The 24,579-nt window shown below is 44.7% G+C and overlaps 1 protein-coding gene across 2 annotated transcripts; it reads right to left on the bottom strand.

Annotated features, from left to right (window-relative positions):
* Positions 1-445: 445 nt before the first annotated feature.
* On the bottom strand, positions 446-20,867 carry MCM10 (minichromosome maintenance 10 replication initiation factor). Of its 2 annotated transcripts, none has more exons than XM_030016290.2 (20): positions 20,813-20,867; positions 19,607-19,659; positions 18,484-18,801; positions 17,586-17,690; positions 16,842-16,976; positions 16,144-16,318; positions 15,180-15,345; positions 14,244-14,411; positions 12,864-12,980; positions 11,236-11,435; positions 10,349-10,449; positions 7,921-8,022; positions 7,692-7,809; positions 6,511-6,739; positions 4,791-4,950; positions 3,989-4,107; positions 2,995-3,108; positions 2,075-2,220; positions 1,815-1,857; positions 446-1,440 (listed from the first exon to the last, which is right to left on the bottom strand). In XM_030016290.2, exons 2-20 carry the CDS (start codon positions 19,611-19,613, stop codon positions 1,357-1,359), a joined length of 2,607 nt encoding a protein of 868 aa, XP_029872150.1. In that variant the 5' UTR covers positions 19,614-19,659; positions 20,813-20,867; the 3' UTR covers positions 446-1,356. The 2 variants fall into 2 exon arrangements, with proteins under 2 accessions (XP_029872150.1, XP_029872151.1); XM_030016291.2 differs by lacking the exon at positions 20,813-20,867 and adding an exon at positions 19,911-20,058.
* Positions 20,868-24,579: the final 3,712 nt, after the last annotated feature.

Here is a 24,579-nt window from a genome sequence, read left to right as displayed (position 1 = left end):
TATCGACATGAGACTGAAATGAATGCAATATGCCGAGCAAAGCTGCCCAGCAAAAGCACCAGTAGGAGACGAGGGCTGCAGAATACTGAGGTAAATCTGTCCAGTTGCTTCAAATGAAGTAACTTATTTCTCTTCCAGCCCCTGTGCAAGCAAACAAAAGAGGTATGGGCAAGGCCACTTGTGAGACTCTTGGTGGCAGTTTCACCAAATCACTGAGGTACTAGTGGTTTTAGGCACTTAAAACCACGCTGTGATCCTACAGGGCATGAGCTAGGGGCAGCAAAAGCATCAGACCCAGGAAAAGCTGGCCAAACGCCACAGGCATCCCTCCAGAGATGTCCTTTCAGAAAAACGCCTGTATGAAGACAGCCCTTCTCAGGAGCCACCCCTTGGACATCTCGTCCTGCTTGGTCTGAGACAGCTACTGTCCCCCAGGCAGCTGTGCCAGCAGCCAAGGTTGACATAGCGATGATCGGGAAAGATTTCAGGAAAATTTAAAATGCCAGAAAAAGGGTAAAAGCTATTAAATGTAATTTCTCAGCTCTTTAAAAACCACTCACAAAACAGTGCCAGGTTCATCAAAATGCTTTTCAAAGTGGGAGCTGCAGGTTTGTAGCCATAAAGGTGCTGTAGTGTGGATGGTGCTGAGAACCCAGTACGGGCGGTGTGATAGGGAAAGAGCATTCCAAAGAGCTCCCGACAGTCTGCAGCGTAAACACTGCTGGCTGCAATGCCAAAGCTACTGAAGGGTTTTTTAACACATGAGCCAAGGAGACAACTCGGGAACTGTTTGACATCTGTTCTTAAGGGTTCGAAGTGAGTAATTTTGGAGCCAATGAAGACTGCTCTGTGGCTACCACCCTCTCGCACCCCTTTTTGGCCAACAGCTGAAAAACCTTGACAGATTGGCATTTACACACCACAGTATTAACTTCACAAGTACTTATGGAATCTACATTCCTCCCAGTTCATGATGATTTGTCACTTAAAATTCTGGTGAGGTCACTCTACACCAGCCATTCAACATAAATTGTGGGATACCTAGGGATTTCTTGGGACAAATTCCACTCTAGATGTCTCTTTTCTAGGTTAAATCTTGTAAACAAGTTGTTAGCAAGAAAGAACAGGCATAAACTTGTATTTCACATGCAGCCTTATTCAGTCAATTTTAAAATGATCAAAGCTGAATATCCATGCAGTGGCCTGGTGGAGACTTTGTGGATGTCCTTCTCATCAGGAATTGATTCCCCTGCTCACTCATCCCTAAAACCAGAATCCTCTTGGCATTCCAGTAAAGAAATGTGTGGTTTAGACACAGAAATCCACCCTTACGCTGTGAAAAAAATCAACTCCAGGTCACTTAAGACTATTGAGAAATTTTGGTTGTTCTTCCCCTCGTGGTAGAAGTGTTTCTCCACCAATCTTCGGACCTTTTTTTTCCTAGAAACATGAACCACAGAGAAAAGAAGTTAAATGTGTGGTAAGATGTCTCCCAAACATTTCTTTGACAGAAGTTGTGGTAGGGCTAGATTATCTGATTAAATATTGACAGTCTAGGAACCTTGACATTCTGAATTCTTACAACTTCGGTCAAAAGCAAACTCCCCACAGTTAAATAAAAAAAAGCTTCAAGAACAGAAAGCAACAAGTCCACTAAAACACAGCCTGCAGGTACCTGTATGTACCTGACAAAATGCAGAGCTGCTTGGTTTTGCTGGGAGCTTGTAAGGGCACTGAAGCAAAGCATAGGACCAAAGTACCAAGAGAAGCAGCCAGAGTGCTGAGGTGCTCAGAAACTGCTGGCTCACTCTTACCTTTAACATCCCGTCTCTCTCCCACTTGAAGAGGCCACAGGTACTGAAAGATGAAGATGGCAGGTGAGGACCACTGTGGTGTATGTTTGCTGCACAATATGAGGGGGTCCAAAACCAGCCCCACACCTTCCCCACACTGCTTAGTTAGCACAAGGGCTAACGTTCCTGTTTTAGGGCATGGTTATGCAACTCCCAACATGTTACTTGTGAATGGACAGTACAAAAGGCCCAGTCACTATTTCACGAGGCTCATTTCTTACCTGCAGGGCTTTTTTGGGAGTCTGTCAAGGGAAATAGCTCGGTTTCCACAAGGACATTTGAAAAATCTCTTGATGGCATCATGCCACTGGTAGTCATGGTTATCCTGCACACATGCCTCCAGAGGCTTGAAAAATGTGTAATTACACTGTCGGGGAGAAGAGAGAGAGCTGTGAGTCCTTCACCAGCAGGTGAGACCTGTTCTGTGGGCGAGCAACAGCTGAACACTCAGAGGAAAGCATCTCTATCTTCTCCCATCTTGAGGAGCCCACCAGTCTGAGATCATCGCCCTAGGCTTTGTCACTGCTCCTTCTAAGGCCACCCTCCTCTCTTTGCCACCATCCTGTGGCCCTGCTCCCAGCACCTCAGGGGGCACACAGTGGCCCTCTGTGCAGTCCCAAAACAGATAGGAAAGGAAAGGCAGCAGGAGGGCAAGTCCAGCAGGGGCTGAAACTCTGGGAATGGGAGGTAACTCCTCCCTTCTTCTTGGCACCTCTTCCTGACAGTAAAGTCCCTGGAAATGCAGATAGAGGAATCCCAGCCAGTGTTATGTTTTCAAGGCACTTCTCTTATTTTGTCATGTAATATGGGGAACTGAGGGTCCTGGTACAAAGCACTTCAGGGAAGAAACTGATAAATATTTTCAGGACACCAACACCCAAGGAACCCACTGGCATAAACATCAAGTTGAGATGGTCAGCACAGCACTAAAGCCTGCCTTGCCAGTGTCTTCATGTGGCAGTCACTCAGTGCATGGGCTGCTCTCAGCAACAGGCATAAGGAATGAAACTGTCTCTATTTGATCCCTGCACTGGACTATGGCCAAGAGAGTGACAGATGGGAGTCTGCAGGATGGTCCAGCATCGTTTTGTACAATCCATGTTCCACTCCACTGCTGTTACCCTGGCTCGCCTTCACTCACCGTTTTACATGTCACAACTCGACATTTCACTTCTTTAATGCTTCTCATCTTCTCTTCCATTTCCTCCTTTTTCACCAGTGGCTGAAAGTATTGCTCCTGCAGTTCAGCCTCAGCCTGTGGGGGCACACAAAAAGGGTCGTGGGGAGACAAAGATGGGAGAAGCCACTCCATAAATGGCCTTAGGGCAAATTACTACCAGGCCTGCTTGAAGTAGACTGCAGTCTAGGAGCCAGAGAAACACTAAATATCTCTTGCTTCAAAAATTCCATACAGTGCATAGGCTGTGCTTCACCAACATTGAAATGAACCACCTCTGAGATGTATGAGTGGGAGGGTTTAACAACAGCATGTACTACTCAAATAAGCACAAACCTATGAGAACAGTGCATGGAGAGGTCAGGTAGGCAGATGTAATGAATGGAATTGGTTCTTAGCCAAAATATTACTCCTCAGAAGACCTTAAAGCAACTAGGACTTCATACCAAGACAATGTGTCCAAGACAAGAGCACTGTGCCACTGGAGGTGCTGTATCCCTGGGAACTTGCTCAGCAAAGACCCTGATGGGAGAAACCCAACCTCTTAGCTCTTCAGGGCAACTGCTGGCATTTCACAGGCTCCACAACTTACATGAGTCCCAGATGAAGATGGCAGCTGTCTTTATGTGGCCAAGATGTCAAGAAATGAGGGACAAAATAGGCAGGTGGCTAATTTGGTTTTAAGGCAAAAGGATTTCTTTGATCATCCACTACCCAGGAAACCTCACTGATTCTTCCAAACACAGCAAAAAAACCAATGGCAACTTGACCGTACCATGGCTATGGCAATAATGCTGACTTGCAGGCACTGTGTGCTCAGACAGCCCTGACCCTACTCATCAGGACGATTTAGTCCTATGACATGTTTGGGTGCCTGCTTCTTGCTACAAATCATTATGCGGAGTCCAGACAGCTCCCTAGTTCTGAGCCCTCAGTCAAGACTGGATTGAGGCCATACCTCTTTCAGAACATCTGTGTGCTTGGACTTGGCATTCAGGATTTTCTGGAACTCTTCTGACTCCAGATAGGCCAGCTGCTCACGCCGTTTCTTTTGGGCAGGCTCCAGTTCATCCATACCTAGGGGGACAAAAAGGCTCAGTCCTACAGAGACCGAGTTCAAAACAAGGTCGTGATCCATAAGCATGATCACTGCAGGAGATTTTGAAAGTCTGAGGTCTCTCAGGCATATGTTCTGGTCAGACAGCAGCCTTGCCTAGTTCAGGAGAACATGAAGTCAAGTTCAAATATGACTTCAGAAAAAATAAAAGCTTTTTTTTTAAAAAACATTGCATCTTCTCCTAGGAGAAAATTCTCTAGGAATTTTCACACTACTCCCAGGGGAGCAAGCAGTGTTGCCTCCCTGACTGATGGAAAAGTTTTAAAGGGAATTAAGCAATTCATCCAAGATCACACAGTAAACCACCAGCAGCCAAACTCAAGTTCCCACAGGAAATTCAGATACCTTTCCAGGTGGGACTATTACTTGACTTCCCTTGGTTAAGTCAGCCATGCATTGCAGATGCTCAAGTGCTGGAAGAAAGGGAACAGAGATGAGGACAGGGAGCTATCAGAGATTACATCTCGCACTCTCTCCACAGGGTTAGAGATTGTTTAGCCTTTGCAACAAACCCTTTAAGTTCTAAACAGACCTAACTTGGCCTCTTTTTGGCATAGCAATTAAGTCCTTAATGCAGCAACTAGTGCTCTGTTCAGCAGGACATAAGCATATTTTTTCTATTCTAGAAGCTAACATTACATACCATTCTCTGCTTCTGTACCTTGTGGCTGAGCAACATTTTTCTCAACTCTTTCAACAATTTCTAGGACATCATCAACATCAGCTCTTTTCCTCTTGACACTGTTTGGGTCAGTTTTAGCAAGAATCTGGCCTTTTGCTCGTAGTCGGTGTATCGCAGCCAGCTAGAAAACAGAAAAGAACATTGAATGTGTTGGTGACCAGTCTGGCTCCCGTGTTCCTACTTCCAGAAGTAGCAGAGGGAGTCTGTCAAACCGAGGAGACAAGAACCACTGGCCTGAGCACGGAGCTGGCTGAAGAGAGGCCCAACAAAATTCCCAGATCTGCTGTACATCTAATTCACCACATCACCCAACCTCTCGTGACTTCCAAAACCATAAAATCACTCCTCCAGGTGTGTTACCAGGCTTGATATCTCTGCAGCTGTGCTTTAACTGCTTCACAAATCAGTAAGTTTTCTAGAGGAATCAAATCACTTGAGATTTCCACATAAATTGGTAATAATTGGGAACTAATACAAAATTGCATACAACTATTCCTTTCCATATTCCCAGAATGCCAAGACTCCTTCTTCCTTGCTGGAAAAGAAAAGTTTCTTTGACAAACATGTGAACAGATTTGTGCCAAGGAAAGATGCAGTCTGTTCTGGCTAGAAACCAAAATTATTCAAACTCATGGCACAACATACCTAGACTAGTTTAGTTCACTGTTGCTTACCTGGCAAATGGAAAACACCCAAATACACTGCACTAGCAATCCCGAAGAACACACACACACAGTTTAGCACTCCCGGGATTTCCAGCACAAATCCCCTGCCCCTTCCCAGCACTTAAGGATTTTCATGCTTGTAAAACAATCAATAGTGACAGGCCTTGCTCTCCTTTCTTCTGTAAGTATCACTTCAGCACCTCCCATCCTGGCCCAGGACCTATCCACAATCTGATGCTTTAAGATGTCCCAAACTCCCAAAACACAAGAGCAAAAGAGCAGTCACTGGTGGACAAAGAAGCTCTGTCGACCTGCATGAAGAACAGGGTACAAGGACATCCACAGAGCTACTCCAAACTGCTCTCCAAAGGTAATTTGCCCAAGGGGTGACAGACTATGTCAGGTCATCAAGAACGGAGTCAGTTCTACTCAGAGAAGCTGCCAGCATGCACAAAGAAGCATTTCTTCAGCAAAAAGCTTAGCATCAGGTTCATGACTTAAAAGAGATGCCCTATCTCCCCATCTCCTTTTCCCCAGTCCAGTCCCAAGAAGCTGCTCTGTCTCCTGTCCATGCCTAATTAGCATTTGCTGAAATTGCCAGTTGTCAGTGGCTTCAGTGAAGCTTGCCTTCGGAGAAGATCCAAGAGTGAGCTCACGAGCATCACACACGAGATAGATCATAACAACTTACTTCTGACCAATTCAGGTAGATTTTGAACAAGCAAGAGACACCAGCTCCACTGGCCAAATGTCACACACACAGGCCCCTCTTTAGCAGCTGTTCACTGCTCTGAAGGTTGACTACAGGCAAGATGGTAGCATGGACCTCAATGCTAACAGCAGTCAGGAACTGCAGGTTTCTTGTGTACTGAAATATAGACAAATCTGATCCCACAAATCATAAACTTCATTAACATCAGAACTGAGCTGGCCTATATCTCATCGAAGACTCCTTTACTACCACAAACCAAACTTCCCTTAACCTCCACTTCTTAAAAGATTCAAAAAGCTGTTACCTTTTTGGCTTCTGCCAAGCTGTCTAGCTTTGGTGTTGGAGGTGGAGACCCGTCAAAGAAGAGGATATCTTCTCCTTCTGAGAAGCCTGTGCCTAGCCTGGGCCTTTGAGGAGTTGACATTTTTGCAGCTTTGGGAAACTCTGCCCCAGGTACTGGAGACTGGAGAGAGGACTGTCTGGAGGAGGATGGCAAAGCAGGGCTGCCGGCTTTACTTGTGTTCTGGAGAAACCTATTAAGACAAGATTAATCCATTGAAATAGGGACACAAGTCAAAGAGACAGAAAGGTTTAAGAAACAGATAGGAATGGAAGGGTTGCAGACTGATTTTTCACTAATTGGCCTTTTATTACTAGAAAATCATGCAGCAATTCAGGCATTCAGGAGAGGAAAACAAGACTGGTAAGGAATTCACTGGGGTGGCTGAAATTAAGAGTGACTTGAAGAAGTCACCAGAAGGAGTGAATGACCAATTGCTTTCCAAAACAAAAAAACAGAGAGAAGCATCAAATGAAGCTGGGAGGTGAGAGCTGAACACACAAAAATGGCCTTCTTTGCAGAACAGGTAGTTAAGCAGTGGGACCCCTTGTCACAGGAGTCACATAAGTGCTTAAGTTTGCATAGGTCATGGTTAAGAAGTTGGACAGGTTCATGGGAAAAAAAAAACCCATCCCCTTCAGAGATATTGTGACAGAAACCACCCCTAGCTTGGAAAGTCCCTGAAATACTTAGTGTTGGAGGCTGGAAGGGTATCTGGGGGAAATACAATCATGATTGTGCCTAGTCTTATTATTCTGCTTCGGGTTCTGTTTTGGCTTCTGTTGAGCCTGTTGAGGCTACTTGGCTACATCAATCTCAGTCTCACCTAGGGTGGCTTTTCTGTGTTTCTTCTTAGGTTTGTTAACAAGATATGCACAAAACACTTGGCAAATCTTAAAGTTCAGAAGATCCTTGCAAGCCAATGAACACAAGCAGGACTCCTGATACCAGTTTCCTACTCTAATTAGTCTCTCCCCATCATGCCTTCCAGTTGCTGGGCACTGTGCTGTAGCATTTGGTTCTCCACGGAATACTGGGGTATTTCTATTTAAATGAAGTTTTCATTAAAACAGCAAAACACCTCCCACAGTTATACTTAGGGCCACAGTAATGGAACCCTTCCCGTGAAAGTCAGTATGTATTACCGCCTCTGAATCTCTTCAGATCGCTTTTTTCTGGCCTCCAGCAATTTCTGTTTCTGTTGCTTGAGCAGCGCTGAAGCAGAGACAGACTGGAAATTGGCTCCTTGCTTTTTTCCCGCATCTGGGAAAAAACAAACCAAAACAAAATAAAAAGCCGCTAATGTTTGCTCAGAAGGAAGTTGAGTGTTTTCAGGAGTGGGTTTTGGTTTTACTTCAGGCAAAAGGACAATACCTGCTTTGGTCCAGTGTTTACAGAGGTTTCGTGCTCCAAAAGTTGGCTGTGCCAGCAGTTCCTTGAATTCCTCAGAACATTGCATGGGTCTCTTTGCTGCACCTGGAGCAGAAGAGGCAGAAATACAACAGATTTGGAGCCAGGAAGGGAAGCAGGCCTGGCTTTAGAGATGTAGAGTAGTCTAGGTTGGAAGAAATTGCTGCAGGCCACCTGAGCGAGCACCACCCCAAAGCAAGGTCAACTTCTACATTATATTTGGTTGCCCAAGGCCTTGTCCTCACAGAACACATCACAAAGGGGTAGACATTTCTACCCCCTTAAGCAATTTCATCAGTCAGTCAGTTCCCCATCAGCCTTGGCTGTCTGTTGCGCTCCCACTGCTCCCATTTTCAGAACGCTTGAAAGCTGCGGTGGTGCATTTCTTCCCCCTCTCTGGGCTGATCTATGAACTCGGGAAGTCTCGTTAGGTCTTAGTATGAGCGTAATGAGTCGGGTGGTTAAGCATCCCTTGACTGTACCAGGAACTCTCACACAGCTAAGACAGGGAGTCACGCTGACCATCTCAAGGACTCCTGCTGCCTGGCAAAAACAAAAACCAAAAAGTAGAGATAACTAGCTCTCTAATAATAACCTTGAGATAACCCAGTCCTCCCCTGACAACCTTGGAGCATCCCGTATCTGAATCTTAAGTCATTCCCTGACAGCCTTGGAACCTTCCTTATCTGAATTGTAACTCACATGAAATGGTACCAGCGCAGCTGGAATTCCAGTAATCTGGTGATGACTAAAGCCAATCATCTCCCAAACCTATAAACAGCAGTACTAAGTAAGACCCTCTGAGCTCTCCTGCACCACAGCGGGCTGCGACCAGCATCTCCCTCTGAATGGGACACCTCTCAGAGCTCACAGACTTTTCTGTTTGCAAAGATCAGAGGTCTGTCACTGAAAGCTGACAAGACTTGGGCTGATACTCTCCACTCATGAGACTTGACCCTTCGCCTGTTGAGAAAGATGCCAAAGCATTTGACATGAATATTTTCACTGAACTCGAGGGGAATTTTTAACAGTATACCTCTGTTACTCACTTATGTATATCTCTCAGTGTCTTTGTGCATGTGTGTACTAACCTGAATATTCCATAGCAAGTATATTACAAATATTGCTTTTCAAATATATACTTAAATTAGTGTCATGAACTTTATTCAACTATAAATGAATCTCAGGCTGCTATTATACTCATAATCCCTTTAGATATAAACCGTTGACCAAGTCTGGGACTAGGAATTGATCCAGCCGCACCTAGACTCTTGAGAGTTTAGAAAGCAAGGGGGTCTTCTCTGAACCTCGTGACTCAATGGGAAGGTCTCCCATACCCTTTTTACATTCCCGATCTCTATACAAATCACAAGAAATCAATTCTAACTCAATTTTTCTTTGTATATTTATCTTTTTTAACCTATTGCATTTTTGGTCTCTGTATACCTAATTTTAGTCTGATTCTAACTTAATTTTCCTGTATACGTTTCATTCATGTACTAAGTAATAGAGTGAACCTTGCCATTGAATTCTGTGAAGTCGTGCTTTTATATAAATTCCTATTAAATAATTTTTCTTTTGCTAATATCATGGGAAATGATTCTTTAAGTGGTCCAAACCACTCCATTTCGTGACAAAAGCCCTGAAGCCACCACATCTTATCCCGTGAAAATTAAGAGCAGCTAAAAGCTAGAGACAGGACACACACTGTGTTGTCCGAAATGAAGGCAACTGAGGGAACAGAAAGATGGGAAGAAGACATCTAAGTGGCATCTAGAGCACGTAGTCTGAATGATCTGCCATCTGCTCTCCACTGAGCATAAAGAAGGTGTAATATTAAGAGCTTTACAGAAACAAAATGGAGGCAGAGAAGATCAGTGACGTCCCAAAGGCTATGGAAGGAACACACTCTGAAGATCACAAAACAAAAGCACTAGAAACAGGCTGGGTACTCGGGAGGTCCCCTGCATTGCAGACCTGACTCTGATTTATACTTTGTATTCCTTGGAAGCTTTCAAGACTGACAGAAGTCATTTATTTTAATCAAATAAAATAAATTCTCTGGTTCAAAGTTCTTAAAACTCCCAATTCCCATTAATCTGGCAAAGATCTTCTGTCACTGTCCAAAGACAGAACAGGATACTTAATTTAGGGGCACTGATGAGAAAAAGATGCATGGAGCTACACAGTTGCTTAGTTACATTTGCCTTGCAGCTGCTATCTCAAGAGGGAAGAGGAGTTTTGATCAATTGAGAAAGCAGCCTGCAAACAGCTATCTCTGTAGCAAACCAATCGCCAGATTCATTCAATGAGTAGCAGGGTCCTGGGACACATCTACACATTAAGCTGGAAATATCTGGAGGGTGAAAAGACTACATGGCTAGTTAGGTACCAATTTTCTGCCTGGTTTCCTGGACAATTGCGTCAACTCCTCTCACAACCAGATTGGAGAGAGTGGTTTGAATCTTCCTTTTCGGCGCTGCAGCTGCTGCACTAGAAAGAGGAAACAAAACAAGAACATCAGAGTTTTCCCATGCTTAGAGCAAGGACAGGAGCTCAAACACTAGCCCAGTGCTTCAACAAAACTCCAGCCACCCTAGAGGGTGCCTCTCTCCTGTCATCTGTCAGTCTTTGGGAAGGATGCGATCTAAATCCAAATTCTAGCACAATGTTTAAGATCTCCCATTTCTCCCTGGGTTGGGGTATGTATTTCCTATGCATTGACAGAAAACTAAACGTAAGTAATGGCTAAGCTTCGCTTACAGTTCGCTCCAGGGATGGAGAGGAGGCTGGAATTGCTTCATTACTGTGGCATCACACCAGTTATCAGAGGGCATTGGTAAGGGAATGAAAGCCATGTGCAAGCACAGGGCTTGATCCAGCTGTGACTCAAGTCTTTCCACAGCTGTCTTCAGGAGGATTTGAATGAAGGACCTTGGCCCCTTCATGCTAGTTATGAGATGCATACTGATCTAGTGATCTTGGTCACTTAATAATACACAAGGTGTACTACTGTCTTCACAACACAGTATTAACTTAGAGGTAAAAACACCCCTTACCACATCTTAGTGCTGTCAAAATTTTCCTATCAAATAGCAGCTCTGGCCATGGTGCCAGGACGATTACACCAAAGGTGGGGCACTTATTCCTATTTGGTGAATGTAGTTAAGTCAAAGGGATCTCTAACTAAATAGGCCCCCTTAGAGATAGCTTCAGGCTCACTGGTATATGGGAGGGAAATTCTTTTCAAATGCAATGGAAATAAGTGGTTTATCTTACACTGAGGCTGCATATGCTGCTGAAGAGACACCTCCATAGTAAAACCCATCCTGACACAGCCTCTCCTTCAAACTGGGATTTTTCCGACCAACTTTTTTGGGAATGCGACCACCAGAGAAGGTGGACTGCAGATCTGCTCGCTTCGAGCTGAGCTTCTTGTACTGGGATTGTATGTGATACTGACAATATTCACAGTCGTTCTGAAAAGAAATGGGAGAAGCCTGTTGCAGAACACTAGCAATTACAATTTACTTCATTCCTCTCACCCACATGCATCCTTCTAAACTGAAGTAGCATCTCTATTGTAGTACTCCAGCATTTAACCAACTCAGCAAACATATGCCCATACTCCAGCAATGAAAAGCAGAACTAAACCTGCCCATACTAATCACTAGAAAAAAACCTGTGCGTCAAGGAATTTTAAGGCTATTCCTTGGCTCAAGTCAACTGATGTCCCAGGTCCTCTTGCCCAGATTGTATGTAATTTTCTTACTAGTATGAACACGAAGGAAAACTAACACAGAGCAAGATATTTCATGCACTCATTTCAAATTAATTCATCAGTTTTCAGTGTCAGTTGGAGGGAATTTAGAACTGAAGATAGTGAGTCTGCCAGTCAGACAGCAGTGCCATAAACACACTCACTCAAGGGTGTTCTTTAACTTTTTACCAAAAAAATACCTCCATTCTTGTTGATATTCATCTGCCCCAGCTTTGTATAACTACAATTACCCCACAATGAAACATTTGTTGCCACTAATTAAACAGACAGTTGATTCCTTCATGAGGTTCTTCTGCCAGACAGCCTCCATCTACAGTTTGTTCCAGGTGGCACTGGAACATCTCACTGAGAGCTCTGTGGCACAGGCACCTTCTGGAGTGGGTCTGCAATCACAGCCTTGTTTTGCTACAGGTATCTTCTGTATTTGTCTTCCTCCCACTCCACACAGCTGAGTGGGAGTGAGTTCCACAGGAACTGAGTTCCTCCCAGTTCTTCATTCCTTCATTTTCTCTCCTTCTTCTAAGTGCTACCCTACTAACTATAACCCTTCCAACTTAGGGTTCCTTTCAGGTATCTTAACATCACCATAGCCATGAAGTGACATAGTCCTCCAGTCCTTTAAACTAGTACAAGTCAGTACTGTCTCTACAAGAAGATCCTAACACCTTTTTCCTCTCATGTCCAGTGCACCACATTCAGGTATAAATATTCTGGCAGCTTGCAGGCACGCTGGACCAGGGAACTCAGTGGGTTAAAGCCATGTCTGAAAAACACAACCATTCCCAAGAAAAACCTCCTATTGTTTTACTTTGGATGAGTTCTCTAGTGCAGTGCATGGAAGCTTGCACAGGCACAAAGGAGAATGAAAGGGTGTGGAGACGGTGGCAGTCATGGGTCAAGACCATCTCTTTTCACTGCAGCACCAGCTTTGCATTTAGGGAACTACCAGTACTGCTGCTACAGTGCCATCACAAACACAACAACTCTGGGTTTCATTTATCAGTTTCTCCACCCACTTTAGTTAGTAACAAGTCAAGATCCAGAAACAAGTCAGAGCATCAGTACAAAATCAGCAGCCAGATTTTTACCAACAGCTTAAGGATGTCCTAACTACTGAGATACAGACCAGGTTCACAATCTGTGCACAAGGATCACCGTTCTTCTTCCTGGCTTTGCAGGTGCCCATGTCCAGAGCTTCACCCATGAGGAGGATCTTCTGGGGATGGTCAACAGACAAACACACCTAGAAAGAAATCAGAACATGCCTTGAGCTGGACTGGATGGGCTTCTTTCTGGATCTCACTGGTTTGGCTCTGGTCCAGTTTAGTACCTCTAATATTAACAATGCAGTTTTAAAATGCAGGCCTGGTTTAAGCAAGCCACATATCCTGTTCAGATTGAGTACAACCACTTGGCTCTGACACCATCATGGCAACCACATTCGGCAGTGGATGTGAAGAGGAGGTGTACTAGAGCTCTGTCCCTCTCTATATGTCTAGGTCGAATCAAAACTGACTCCTGTACAAGAAGAGTGTCTACTTCACACAACCAAAGATACTAGGAATTGTGTCTGTAGGTAAGAAGCACTTTGAGAAGTCAGTTTTAATGTAGTTCTAAATGTGTACATTTTAGCTAAGAGCCATTCCTAAGAGTTAAATACAGCCCTTACATTAAATCTGGTATGCCTTTCTACTCACCAACAGGACTTTCTACTGCTTATTCGTGTTAATTTAAGCAATTATATATCTTAATAGACCATTAATGAGATTCTAAATTTTTCCATTTGGAGAATTTAAAATGCAAAACACTACATCACCAGCTACTAGATTGAAATTCCCCTTGACAGAAGTCAGTAAAAATGGTTTCCATTCCAGTGCAATTAAAAAGATATTAAAAAAAATTAATTCATTAGCAAAATGAAGCCACCTTAAATGTTTTGATACGTACAGAAAAGTAATTAATCATGCTCTGCATTTACAAGTAATTGACTAAACAAGGGAACTACTACGTATCAACTCACTATACATAATACATCGTTTGTTTAATAAATCAAATACTGCTTCTTCTCAGTCATGATTTTGGAACCAGGAAACATTTTGCAATCACATCTCATGCTGAAATTAGAAGAGAAATGAGCTTCCCCACCTTTTTCAGCTTTGAGAGACCTCTAGGCTGAAATAGGCAGTGCACTGAAGTAGCTGAATAAACTGAAATGAAAATACACTCCCTACATCTGTGGAAGAGCTGACTGCTACTGAGAGCATATTAAACACTTGAATAAACTCCAATTTTAGATGCTTAATAGGACTTCTTGAAGTTCAGTCTTACAGAAGGCTAGGAGCAAATACACACCACACAAATACCTGAATGCAATTCAAACTGTTTAGGCAGACTGCTGTAATTTCAGCCTTAACATGTGTTATAAAGCCAAATCTCAAGCAGATATAAAAAAGTTCAGCTATGGGTTTTTATCTACAGGTGATGGGCAGGTGAAAAATCCTCTCACCTCATCTGAGCCTTCTTTAGGTTTCATAGGATTAGCATTGAGCAGCCCAATGACTGTGCCTTGGTCTGTTTTCCAGTGTTCTTTGTGGACATCACCAAACAAGAAGAGTGAGACACACTGATTGAGATCCCGTAGGTCGTTCAGCCGCCAGATACTGAAGGTTCTGCCCTGGAACAGACATTCACTTCCTTTTCAGCTCTCAGTACAGGGACACTGACTGCATCCCCTCTTGCTGTTGTGTTTAAAGAGTTAATCTGATTTTTGCCCCCCCCCTTCGGTTTCCTGATTTAGAAAAGCACAATTTGTAACCTCAGTAGAGGTTAGATACAATATCTCCAACCATGCCACACAGCCAATTCTGGGATTCTTAAAGGCCAAAATAGCACAATAATACTGCAACCACCAATCTTCCTGATATTAAAGCTGGACAGCGCTCTTGCTTGCTGAATAAAAAGGTTTTTACCCCACTGAACAAACAAAACCAAGGCATATCCAGACCTCTGTATCATCAGTTACTTTCTATAGGACATGTACATCATCTAGGACAGAATGGCCTCTAGGGAAATGATAGAAGCAGAATGTGTTGGCACATTTAAAACAAGAGGGCTGTCTAGAAAGACTGAGAGTCACAGTCCTTTTTTTCACACTGGCATTTAACATGTAACAGTGGATGAACAAATTTAAGACAGATTGATGATATGGTTACATTAGCCAATGCCACTGTCTGGGACAGTTGCACCAGATAAGCTAAGGACTTACCCTGAGCACCAAAAGCAGCACTACTGCATGAAACAAAATGAGTCAAGATCGTTAACATAGTAGCTTTTCATTAACTACATGGAGTTGGCTGATTAAGTTGAAGACCTAATTAGTTTCTCAGGAAAGACAACCAGCATTTCACTTGAACTGAGCAATGGATACAACAAAGTTACTTACATTATTTGCGCTCTGAGGAGTGACCTTCTTCACTATGACTCCAAATGTCACCCAGTCTATTTCCTCCAGATTTTCTGCAGCAAGTTTGCTCTTCAGCTGGGACAGTCGGATGAGCTTCCGGTTAGCCATTTTCCTGTCCATTTCAGCCGAAGACACCCGGGGTTTTCTAGATCAAGCAAAAGCATGTAAAAGAGAACACATCCATTGGCATAAATGGACAATCAGAACCATCCAGCATCCTCCTGGGGAGACTATGTCTTGCTGCAAAATACCTCTGTGCCTTGTTTCACCCTGAGTTCACTTGAAACAAAACCCCTCAGGACATGGTACGAATATCAGAAAGCTACTGATCATGCTGGGTTTTTGTCTGAATAGCTGCACTGCAACTTAGCCCTGAGCCTGCATTAACTCTGCTCATTTCAGGAAGGACTGAATATCATGAGTGTCTGAGCAAGGTTTGGAAATCCAGCATGGTTTCTGGTGAGGAAAGACACCGTGAGTATTCAGAGACCTCTTGTGGCCACATCGAGTATGGGGATCACGAGTGTCTCCCGAGGCTTCTCGGTGTGGAGCAAAATCTGCTCAACTGGAGCACAATCGGGCTTTGCACATGGCCACTGCTTCCCTCCTTCACCACTGAGAACATCCCAGAGAAGGCAGTGCTAATAAAATGATAGCTTTTTTTGTTAGAAAAGAGCAAAAATGAAAATAGAAGTGTAATAAGCCAAAAGTCAATGTTACCTATTTACCAATCAAACAGCCAATGCTGTGGCTTTGTGTTACATCCCTTAATGACAATTGACTATCTGACATGGTTAAATGATGTATATATAGCAAATCAGAAATCCAGTCCCCTGCTCACTACTTGTGTGACTAGCATCACAGGACACTGGACAGATTGTGCTTTCTGTCTCATTACTGGAGGGTGATGACCTCAGACAGAGCTCAGTGCTGGGCTGCTGACCTTAATCTCAGTCCCGAGAAGGTTTCCACAGACACTGGCTGAGTTGTTGCACTGGGGCATCTAGGCATGTGAGGAGTCTTCTCTCTGGTCACCTTATTGGGTGTGTTCCCTGCAGCAGACTTGAGAGGCTGGAATGCCAGACTGAGGACTTGCTGTGGAGGAGGAGTCTTGTTCTCTTTAGCAGGAAAAAAAGGCAAGAAAAAAATCTTGATAATGAAAGAAAACTTTCACATAAAACCAACACTAACTTGCACCTGACCAGAAACAGGAGTCTATATAATACACTTGAGAACAAGGTGTAAAACTGTCCTATCTGTCCAGACTGGTCTCCCAGTCAGCTAGGAACTAACTGACAGCTCCAGATCAGTCACATGTAACTCAGGCAATGAGTTCTGCCTGCTGAGGAGCTTCCCAGAGCAGCTCTCATTTTCCAGGCAAGCTAAATTGTAGGATACACAGATGCAAGCTAGACTGCTAACAGTGTCCAAATTAATCATAGCAGTACAGATAATAGCACCCATTGCAAAGAATACAGTAATTAGCTCTGTAATAAGCTCCATTCTGCTGTGACCAGACTGCTACTGGTGCACTGACTAGTGTAAAACTATCCTGGATGTGTCTACACTGCTGCTGTGAACTAGATAGGCACTCGACAAAAGCCCAGTGTGTTTCAGTGAAAGGCAGACTGGGAACGGTACCTGCTGAGGATGCTTTTGATTTCTGGATTCCTCGTTTGGCTGGCGGTAAAGGATTGCCCAGCTGGGCTGAGAAACATGGTGACTCTTGCAGCTTCTGAACTTTCCTTTCCTTTAAGGGTAGACAGGGAGATTTACCTGGCCAAGAAAACAAAAAAAAATATTTAAGAGATCTCAGGATCTGGGCTCAAACACTAAGAACTCCTCCAAAATAAGTAATTCCCTGAATAGCAAGCCCAAGTCAGGGTCCCACATGGAAACCCTTCAGCTAAGTTGCCAGCATCTGAAATGCAACAGCTGGAAAAGCCCCAGTGACTCTTCCCCATGACGACCTAAAACTCTGGATGTCACTGAAATCACAAAGCTGTGGAAAGTAGGAGCATCCCCTTGCTTTTCAATTTTCCAATATAATTTTGTTACTACACACAATGTGCTACAGCAACAAACACAGCTGTATTTTCTGGGTGTACCAACATCTGCCAGTAAGAAGGAACACTTCCAGCAGAAGACTCTTGAGCACTTCAGTCATGAAAGCTGCCCCATGTAGAATCAACCCATGATGTAGGTAACAAAACTGTAGCTCATTGATTTAATCTGTAGCTGCAGGAAACAACCTGTGTGGGAATACACCAGACCACCATCCCTTCTTGCTACTCAGTGCCCACTTTAGGATTATGTGGAGTCTTGCCTATAAATTGCACGTTGGTAGGCCAACAAATCATAAAAGCATTTAATTAGTCTCATTACCAGGGGTTTTCTTCTCAGGGCCTGAACTGGATTGTTGCCCAATAGCAGTCTTTTGCAACTGCTCCTGTAATGTCTTCATCTGTTCTTGCAATTTTCTCAGCTCAGCTAGGAAAGAGAGGAGAAGAAAAAGGATAATAATGAAGACAGCAGGAAGCCATTGCAAACAGGGATTTATGAGATCCCTGGAAGTCTGGCAGTTTTACTACATCATAGGAACTTAGAAAACAAAGACTAGAGCCACAATACAGATTTACTTGAGTCTACATAGCTCGCAGTGAAGGGACACTTTTTCATACAGCCTGGAGCTGACTTCTCTCATATAAATATTTTACTTGACCATGGTATGTTCCTTGCCATGTTGCATGTATCTTTCCTACTGAACATAAGACAATTTAAATGGCTGATGATTGCACTCCTTAACATAAAGAAATGCTTCCGATATAATCAAATATCTGGCCTGGACACAGGAAAGCTCAGTGGCCAGCTCTGCTTCCACACTGACCAGTATGGCAGAACCTCTTGCCAGCAAGTCCTGAGGGGGAAGGGAATGCTGTGCTGGTGAAAGATGCCAGGATGACAGCCCTGAAGACTGAAACAACATTGCTTTTCATCAGACAAGGCACAGGTACATAGGCAACCTTCTCTGCCCTGCTCAGCAGAGCTGGTTTAGTGTCCCTGGCTTACTTCAGTCCTCTGACTTTCTTTGGGGAAAATAGGTTTGGTGAGTTCGGCCACTGAGCACTGAAAACTGGACTTAGAAACTTTCACAAGGACTTTCTGTATTCCCCCTCCAGGCACCATCCTAAAGTGAGAAGCAGCAGACCCTACCTTCTGCCCATTAGCTCTCTAGAGACAAGATATATATCACAAATCAGATAAAAGATGCTGTTACAGAAACCTTGCAGTTCTTGGTTGGTCTTCTCTTTTGCCTGACTGGGAGCTGAAGTGGGGACAGTTTCTTCTGCATCCTCCTCTTCCAGCAGGTCATCCACATCTCCAAACAGCATAGCCAGGTTCTCCTTCTGCTCATCAATCATGCTGTCCTCAGCATCAACCTCCTCAGTGTAGGATGCATCGTCTTCTGCATCGAAGAGCTCATCATATTCATCTGGTTCTCCTCTCTCATCTTCTGAGGCATCTTCCTTCCCAGGAGAATTCTTCTCGGTTGTCTCGCTTTCTTCCAGGAGGGAGGCCAACAGATCCAAGTCATCATCAGCTAAGTCAAAAATTAAACTCAGCATTATTTCCTTCCAGTTAGAGGAAAGCTGCCATGGAATAAAACATCCAAGATACTCTAATCGCAAGCTAATGACAATGAAAATAAATTGGAGAAGCTAGTGGCATTTTTAAAAAACTACTTCAGCTTCAGCTAAAGGAAGATAGAGCAGCCTCCTGCAATGTGGACAGCAATGTGGTTGCAGACACTCTCAGCTTGCAATCGAGGCTGGCTGGTAGGCAGAAAACTTGCAGACTACTTAGCGCTGCCTTTTCCTCCTATGCAGCTGCTTGCACAACAGCTGCTGTTACAAAGAAAAGCCTTGGGACCTGCAAAGATGTAGGCAGGAGCTCTACAGACAGCTATGTGGCTTTTGCCAATGGAATGTGAAGAGGAAGATGCAAGGCAGGCAAGAAAGCATATTCTCAGATATGGTTTGCTCAAGGATGAGAATACAGAGTAAAGAAATATGGACCAAAGGGACAAATAATGGAAAAAAGAAAATACAGGGAGAGGAACGGGACAGACAAAGCAGAACTGAAGTTCAGAACAAAATAAGAAATCTATTTAGCCTTTGCTGCTGAAGAAAACACAAAGCCAGGGAAGGGACAGAGCAGCCTCACAGAAAGGTGACAACAATGAAGGCAAGGGGCAACCTCAAAGACCTCCTTAAGTGAAGTCAGTGCAACATAATTTCCTTTGCTAAAAGGTTTACCAAGCTTTCTGAACACTTGAACTTATTAACTAACATATTAGTCAGAAGACAACTTTCCTACTGAAAGCAAAGGAGTACTTTCCCCCTTACCATCCATGATTCCACCAGGATTTCTTCAAGAGCCCCTCAAGGAAAAAAATTCTCTGTTATGGGAAGAACAACATTGACAGTGTTAAAATGGCTATATCTCAACTAGAAATACATGTTGTGTTCAGGCTCCTTATATGATGATTTGCAAACAACCAGCTTGTTTTTGTTTGCAGCTGCAGATGAGGACTCCACTAAATTTAAAATCCCCACATTCATTGGTGGGGATAAGCTGAACTCACTGCAGCATAAGGGCATTACTTTTAGAAAAAAGCCCTAAGAGACACAGTTTTTAAGAAATGCCTACCATGTTCTCCTAGTAATAACCATTTCCATCTCATCAGTCCTGCACTATAATTATAATTAGCATTTAACTCAAGCAAATCTTCCGAAAAGGATTCAGTCTTCATTTGAAAATGGAAGAAGGTAGCAGGGTTTCGCTGTCTCCTCACAACACAGTTCTTATTCTTAAAAGCATATGTTCCACATTTCTCACAGCTCCTCCACGGAAACACATCCATGAAAAATAATTAGCACAGGCGGACATAAATGGTCAAGGGAATACTGGATAACAAGAAGAGAAATCCGCTGGGGACGGATTACTCACAAACCCAAACTCTAACTCTGCGCTTACGGGTTTTCCTGCTGCGGGGACTTCTGTTTCACCCGTAAACTCCACTTCCAACAGTTCTCTCTTTTCTCTTGCTCCAGAATATTAATTTTCAGAGAAGAACGAAACAAAACTCGAGAGCATACAGGACAGGCGTGGCTAGTGACCACCACGCTGCCCCGGGGGGTCACCCCGGCATCTCCCCCTGCCTCGCTCCTAACGGCCAGCCGCGGGCTCCGGAGGCCGGGCAGAGCTCGGCCGTGCCGTGCCCGCCGCCTCCCACTCTCCCCACGGACCACAGCAGCCGCAGGACCGCCATCCCCGCTCCCAGTGGATCCCCGGGATTCCCCCCCCCCCCCGCCCAGGGGATCCTCCTTCCCCTCACGGCTCCCCTCCCCGCTCGGCCGCATTCCCCCACCCAGGGGAACCCCGACCTCCTCCAGGGCTTCCCCGTGGGTCTCCAATCCCTCACCCCAGCCTCTACACACACACACACACACCCCCCCCCCCCCCCCCCCCCCCGGGGATCTCTTTCTGGGCTCCCGCACCCCCGATCCCCCCCGTTCCCCCCAGCCCTTCCCTCACACGGCCCCACTCACCGCCGGCCGCGCGCTCGCCGGCACCCGCCAAAACTTCAACCCGGCCCCGCCCCCCGCCCCCCCGCGCATGCGCAGCTCCGCATCGTTAGTCCTGGCAGCAGGCGGCGCCGTCCGGCGCCATCTTGGTTGTGGCGGGGGGGGGGGGGGGGGATGCGGGTGCCCGATGGGGTTTGGGCCGGGGTGGGGGGGAGAGGCGATGGCGGTGTAGGGGAGAGCTGCAGCGCTGAGCGAGGTGGTGGGTATGAAGATGACGGCGTCACGGCGTTGTTACACGCCTCGGTGGAGCTGCGTGAGGGGTCGCGGCCTGCCCTCTGGGGTAGCCCTATGGTGTGAGGCCTGGGTCCCCACAGCTCTGGGTTGGCCCTGGGTGAGCTCGCCTTAGTTGTGCATACCCGCCTGTGTCTGGTCAGAGTGGCCTCCGGGAGTGGGTATGGCAGGCGCCATAGTCATCTGAATAACCTAAATAATCACAGCAGGTGTGTTAAGCCAGCAAATTCAAACTCAGGTATTGTTGTGTGCAGTTGACAGGATTTGGTAGTCCAGTTCAGTATTTCTTTGGTACAAGCAATTATGATTCTGTGAAAAAGAGTATTTCTGAATATGTACAAGCTCATTGCTCTAGTCCCTTTTCTCCTTGCATCAATTATATGCAGAAATCGCCCCCAAATTGCCTTCGAAACGGAAGGATTTGAGCTCAGATCCCAATGCTCTTGCACTAAATCCACCCTACAAGATGATACACAAAGGAAGAGAGGATGTCTCTGGTATTTAAAGGCCAGCAGTACCAGTACTGGGTGAGGCAAGATGAACTGAGGACAAATTCTCTGGTAGCTGGAGGAATCAAGAAGTTCCAGCAGCTGGCAGGAAAAAAATCAAGAGAAATGCTCCACTGAGCAGTTGAAATGCTGTGCTGAATAGTTGTAAACCAAGCTGTCCAGTGCGTGTCATGTTAGACTCTCTTGTTTTTAGGTTTTCGCCTGAAAACCACATGCCTAGCCCGGGCATACTGGGCTAACTCATTCTGGATGCATTGGCCTGCATGGTGCTCATGCGAAGGTGTTTCTGGGGAGACGGAGCAATGAATAACACCAGGAGCTGGGGAGGAGTGTGTGGGTGCTGAGGGCCCAAGGAGGCTCCTCTGTATTGCTGCTCGTCCACGATGGAAGCAGGGAAACACCTTGTGCCCCATCTTGGCATGGGTGCAAATCCATGGGCAGGCATCGGGACACCGCATTTTTCATATTTTCCCTCCCTCTGGCTGCTAATTGCCAGTGTGACCCAAGCTAATCACAGAGCATCACCAAGTCCCCCTCCTCGCCATCTAACTGGAGTAATGTTGGCTTGCTTGCTCCTGTGACCTGAAGTCTGCAAATCCAGAGATAACCTTCCTGCTCACAAATCTGACGCCCACCCCACGGGACTGTTCTGGCCCCTTCCCAGTCTGGATTTTAAATCTGAAGTGGAATGAAATCCTTCTGGCTCCTGTTCCACATCAAATCAGGGTTCTGCTCATGGAACAAACTACTGCACCAGGAAATGTTGTTTGTTAAAGACAGTGATGTGGGGACAAGTAGTATTTCATGGACATATAGCATCTGGTCACTTTAAAACACAAATACATTTTATCTTATCTTTCATCTAAGGGAAAACAAAGGGGATGTACTCTTAAACCTGTGCTAATGAGCATCTGCTGGCCATTGTGATAGCACATCTGTCCTCTGGACTGCAGTTAATGGTGACAACAACAGACAAATAATCCTCCCTGTTGTATGAACAGGTTTCAGTGTATTGTGGTTTTATTCTTTGCAGTTCCTTGTCCCTCCTGATTTGCACTATTATACCTAGTATCTTATCTTTCTATGAAGACCTACTTCAGCTAATCCCTGTCTTCCTGTTAGTATTCCTGTGCTAAGATCCCTTCTCTTTCTGACGCCTCTTAAAATGATTAATTTTGACATGACGGATGCACAAGTAATTCCTCCTTTGGCCTTTCACATTGATTTTCTGTGTTTTCATTAAGGTTAATGCTCCTCAGATGAAATCAGCTCTATTATCATTCTATTAGTTTGATTTTGGCCTAGTAGCGTTTCCATCAGATTTAGATCATTGCAGAATCCATAACTATCACAAAGCTCCTGTAATAAAATTGGATTCAGGGAAAAAAGCCCATAAATCCTACTGTCGCAAGGAACCAATTAAAAGCCAATAAGAGATTGCATCTGCTGGGAGTACTTGTAATTGATGAAGAAGGTTGCAACCAAGCTGATGAATACCTCCTCACAACAGATTTCAGTTAGCTCTTGTGTTACCTCAAATTATGGATGAAGCTGTGTGAGAGAACATGAGCTGAAGCTAACAGAAAACAAGAATCCAGAGTCTATAAGAGATAATTAGAACAACAGTGACAACCAGCGAATTAAAAGCAACTCCTCACTTTAATTACAGGGGCAAAAAAGGGATTGTTTCTCCCGGTATTAGTAGGTGAGGTCTCACTGATAGCATGACATGAAACATACACTGAAGGAAGATTTTCTTTGGCCCAAGAAACATCAGGTATTTTTCTTGTGTACATTTTAAGAATATTCATCTGCTGAGAGTGAAACATAAATCTTACGCTATTGAGGCCTTTGTTTTGAATTAATCAGCTCTAGAATAGTTTCTATTTCAGGTTTGAAGCAAAATATTGAGTAAAATACTAAGTCACCAAGCTTTTTATTTCTAAATCCACTATTGATCTGTTCAGTGTGTTTTCCCCTCAGTGATTTGGATCTTCATCCACAGGACAATTTGGAGAAGCACTTATTTATGGAAGTAGGTTGACAGGAGAATTTGTCACATACAAGTACAAAATATGTGCTATAACTCTGCCCATTCAGTTGTGGTATCCAAGATCCCTAAGGCTTTCTCCTACAGAATTGTTCCATTCTCCTTAGCTCAACATCACAAGATGACATAAGCTATATATATAAATTTCACTGCACAAGCTTCTCTCACAGGTTGTACCATCCTTTTAATGTTCAGAACTTCAGAGTACAGAAGCATGTTGATCAGCCACGTGTGACCTGATCTTTACCTTCATTTGGAGGAAAAGCATTCCTGCCCCCATACCTGAAAAGCTGTGCTGCTCTCCATCAGCCGGACAGCACGAGCGCTTGGACTCTGTATTACGGCTTGACTTCTTTTCCTTGAGAATGGTCTGCATGACCTTGTCTGAAGATGGGGGCCCAGTGGAGTTTTCCATGTACCCTATTATGCTAGAACAGCCATCCCCAAACCAGAACCCCTCTTCCAGGTGCATGAGTATGCCCTTTCTCCTCACCAGTCAAAGCACTGAGCTGGGATCTTCTCATAGACCCCATGAGCACAGTGGAGAGAGGACAAACAATGACAAAAATGGATGATTCTTCTAGCTAATCTCTCTTAAAATTGGAATCCCGTGTTTCTGGAAGTGAAACACCTCCATGAAATAAGCTGGCAATAAAGGCCATGGACCAGTTGCTGTTGTCAGAGAGCATAGTCTCTCATTTCTTATGGACAGGTGACACAGCTCTTAAGCCACGTCAGGGAGGGTGAGCACGTGGCTCCTTCACAAACGCAACACTCCAGGGAGGGTGTCGGATGTTTGAACACTGAGTCCTACCTCCCTGGTGTAGTGCTTGTGGGGAAGGGACCGTCCTTTTGTAGCTCAGTAGTGACAATTGCTTTCTCCATTTCTGGTGTACGTGGAAACTGAGAAACCCCAGATTTTAGGACTAAACCCATTGCTA

This window comes from Aquila chrysaetos, chromosome 5 (genome assembly GCF_900496995.4).
Source record: "Aquila chrysaetos chrysaetos chromosome 5, bAquChr1.4, whole genome shotgun sequence".
In the NCBI taxonomy this organism is placed as follows: Eukaryota; Metazoa; Chordata; class Aves; order Accipitriformes; family Accipitridae; genus Aquila; species Aquila chrysaetos.
This window is presented reverse-complemented; position numbering and strand designations above follow the sequence as displayed.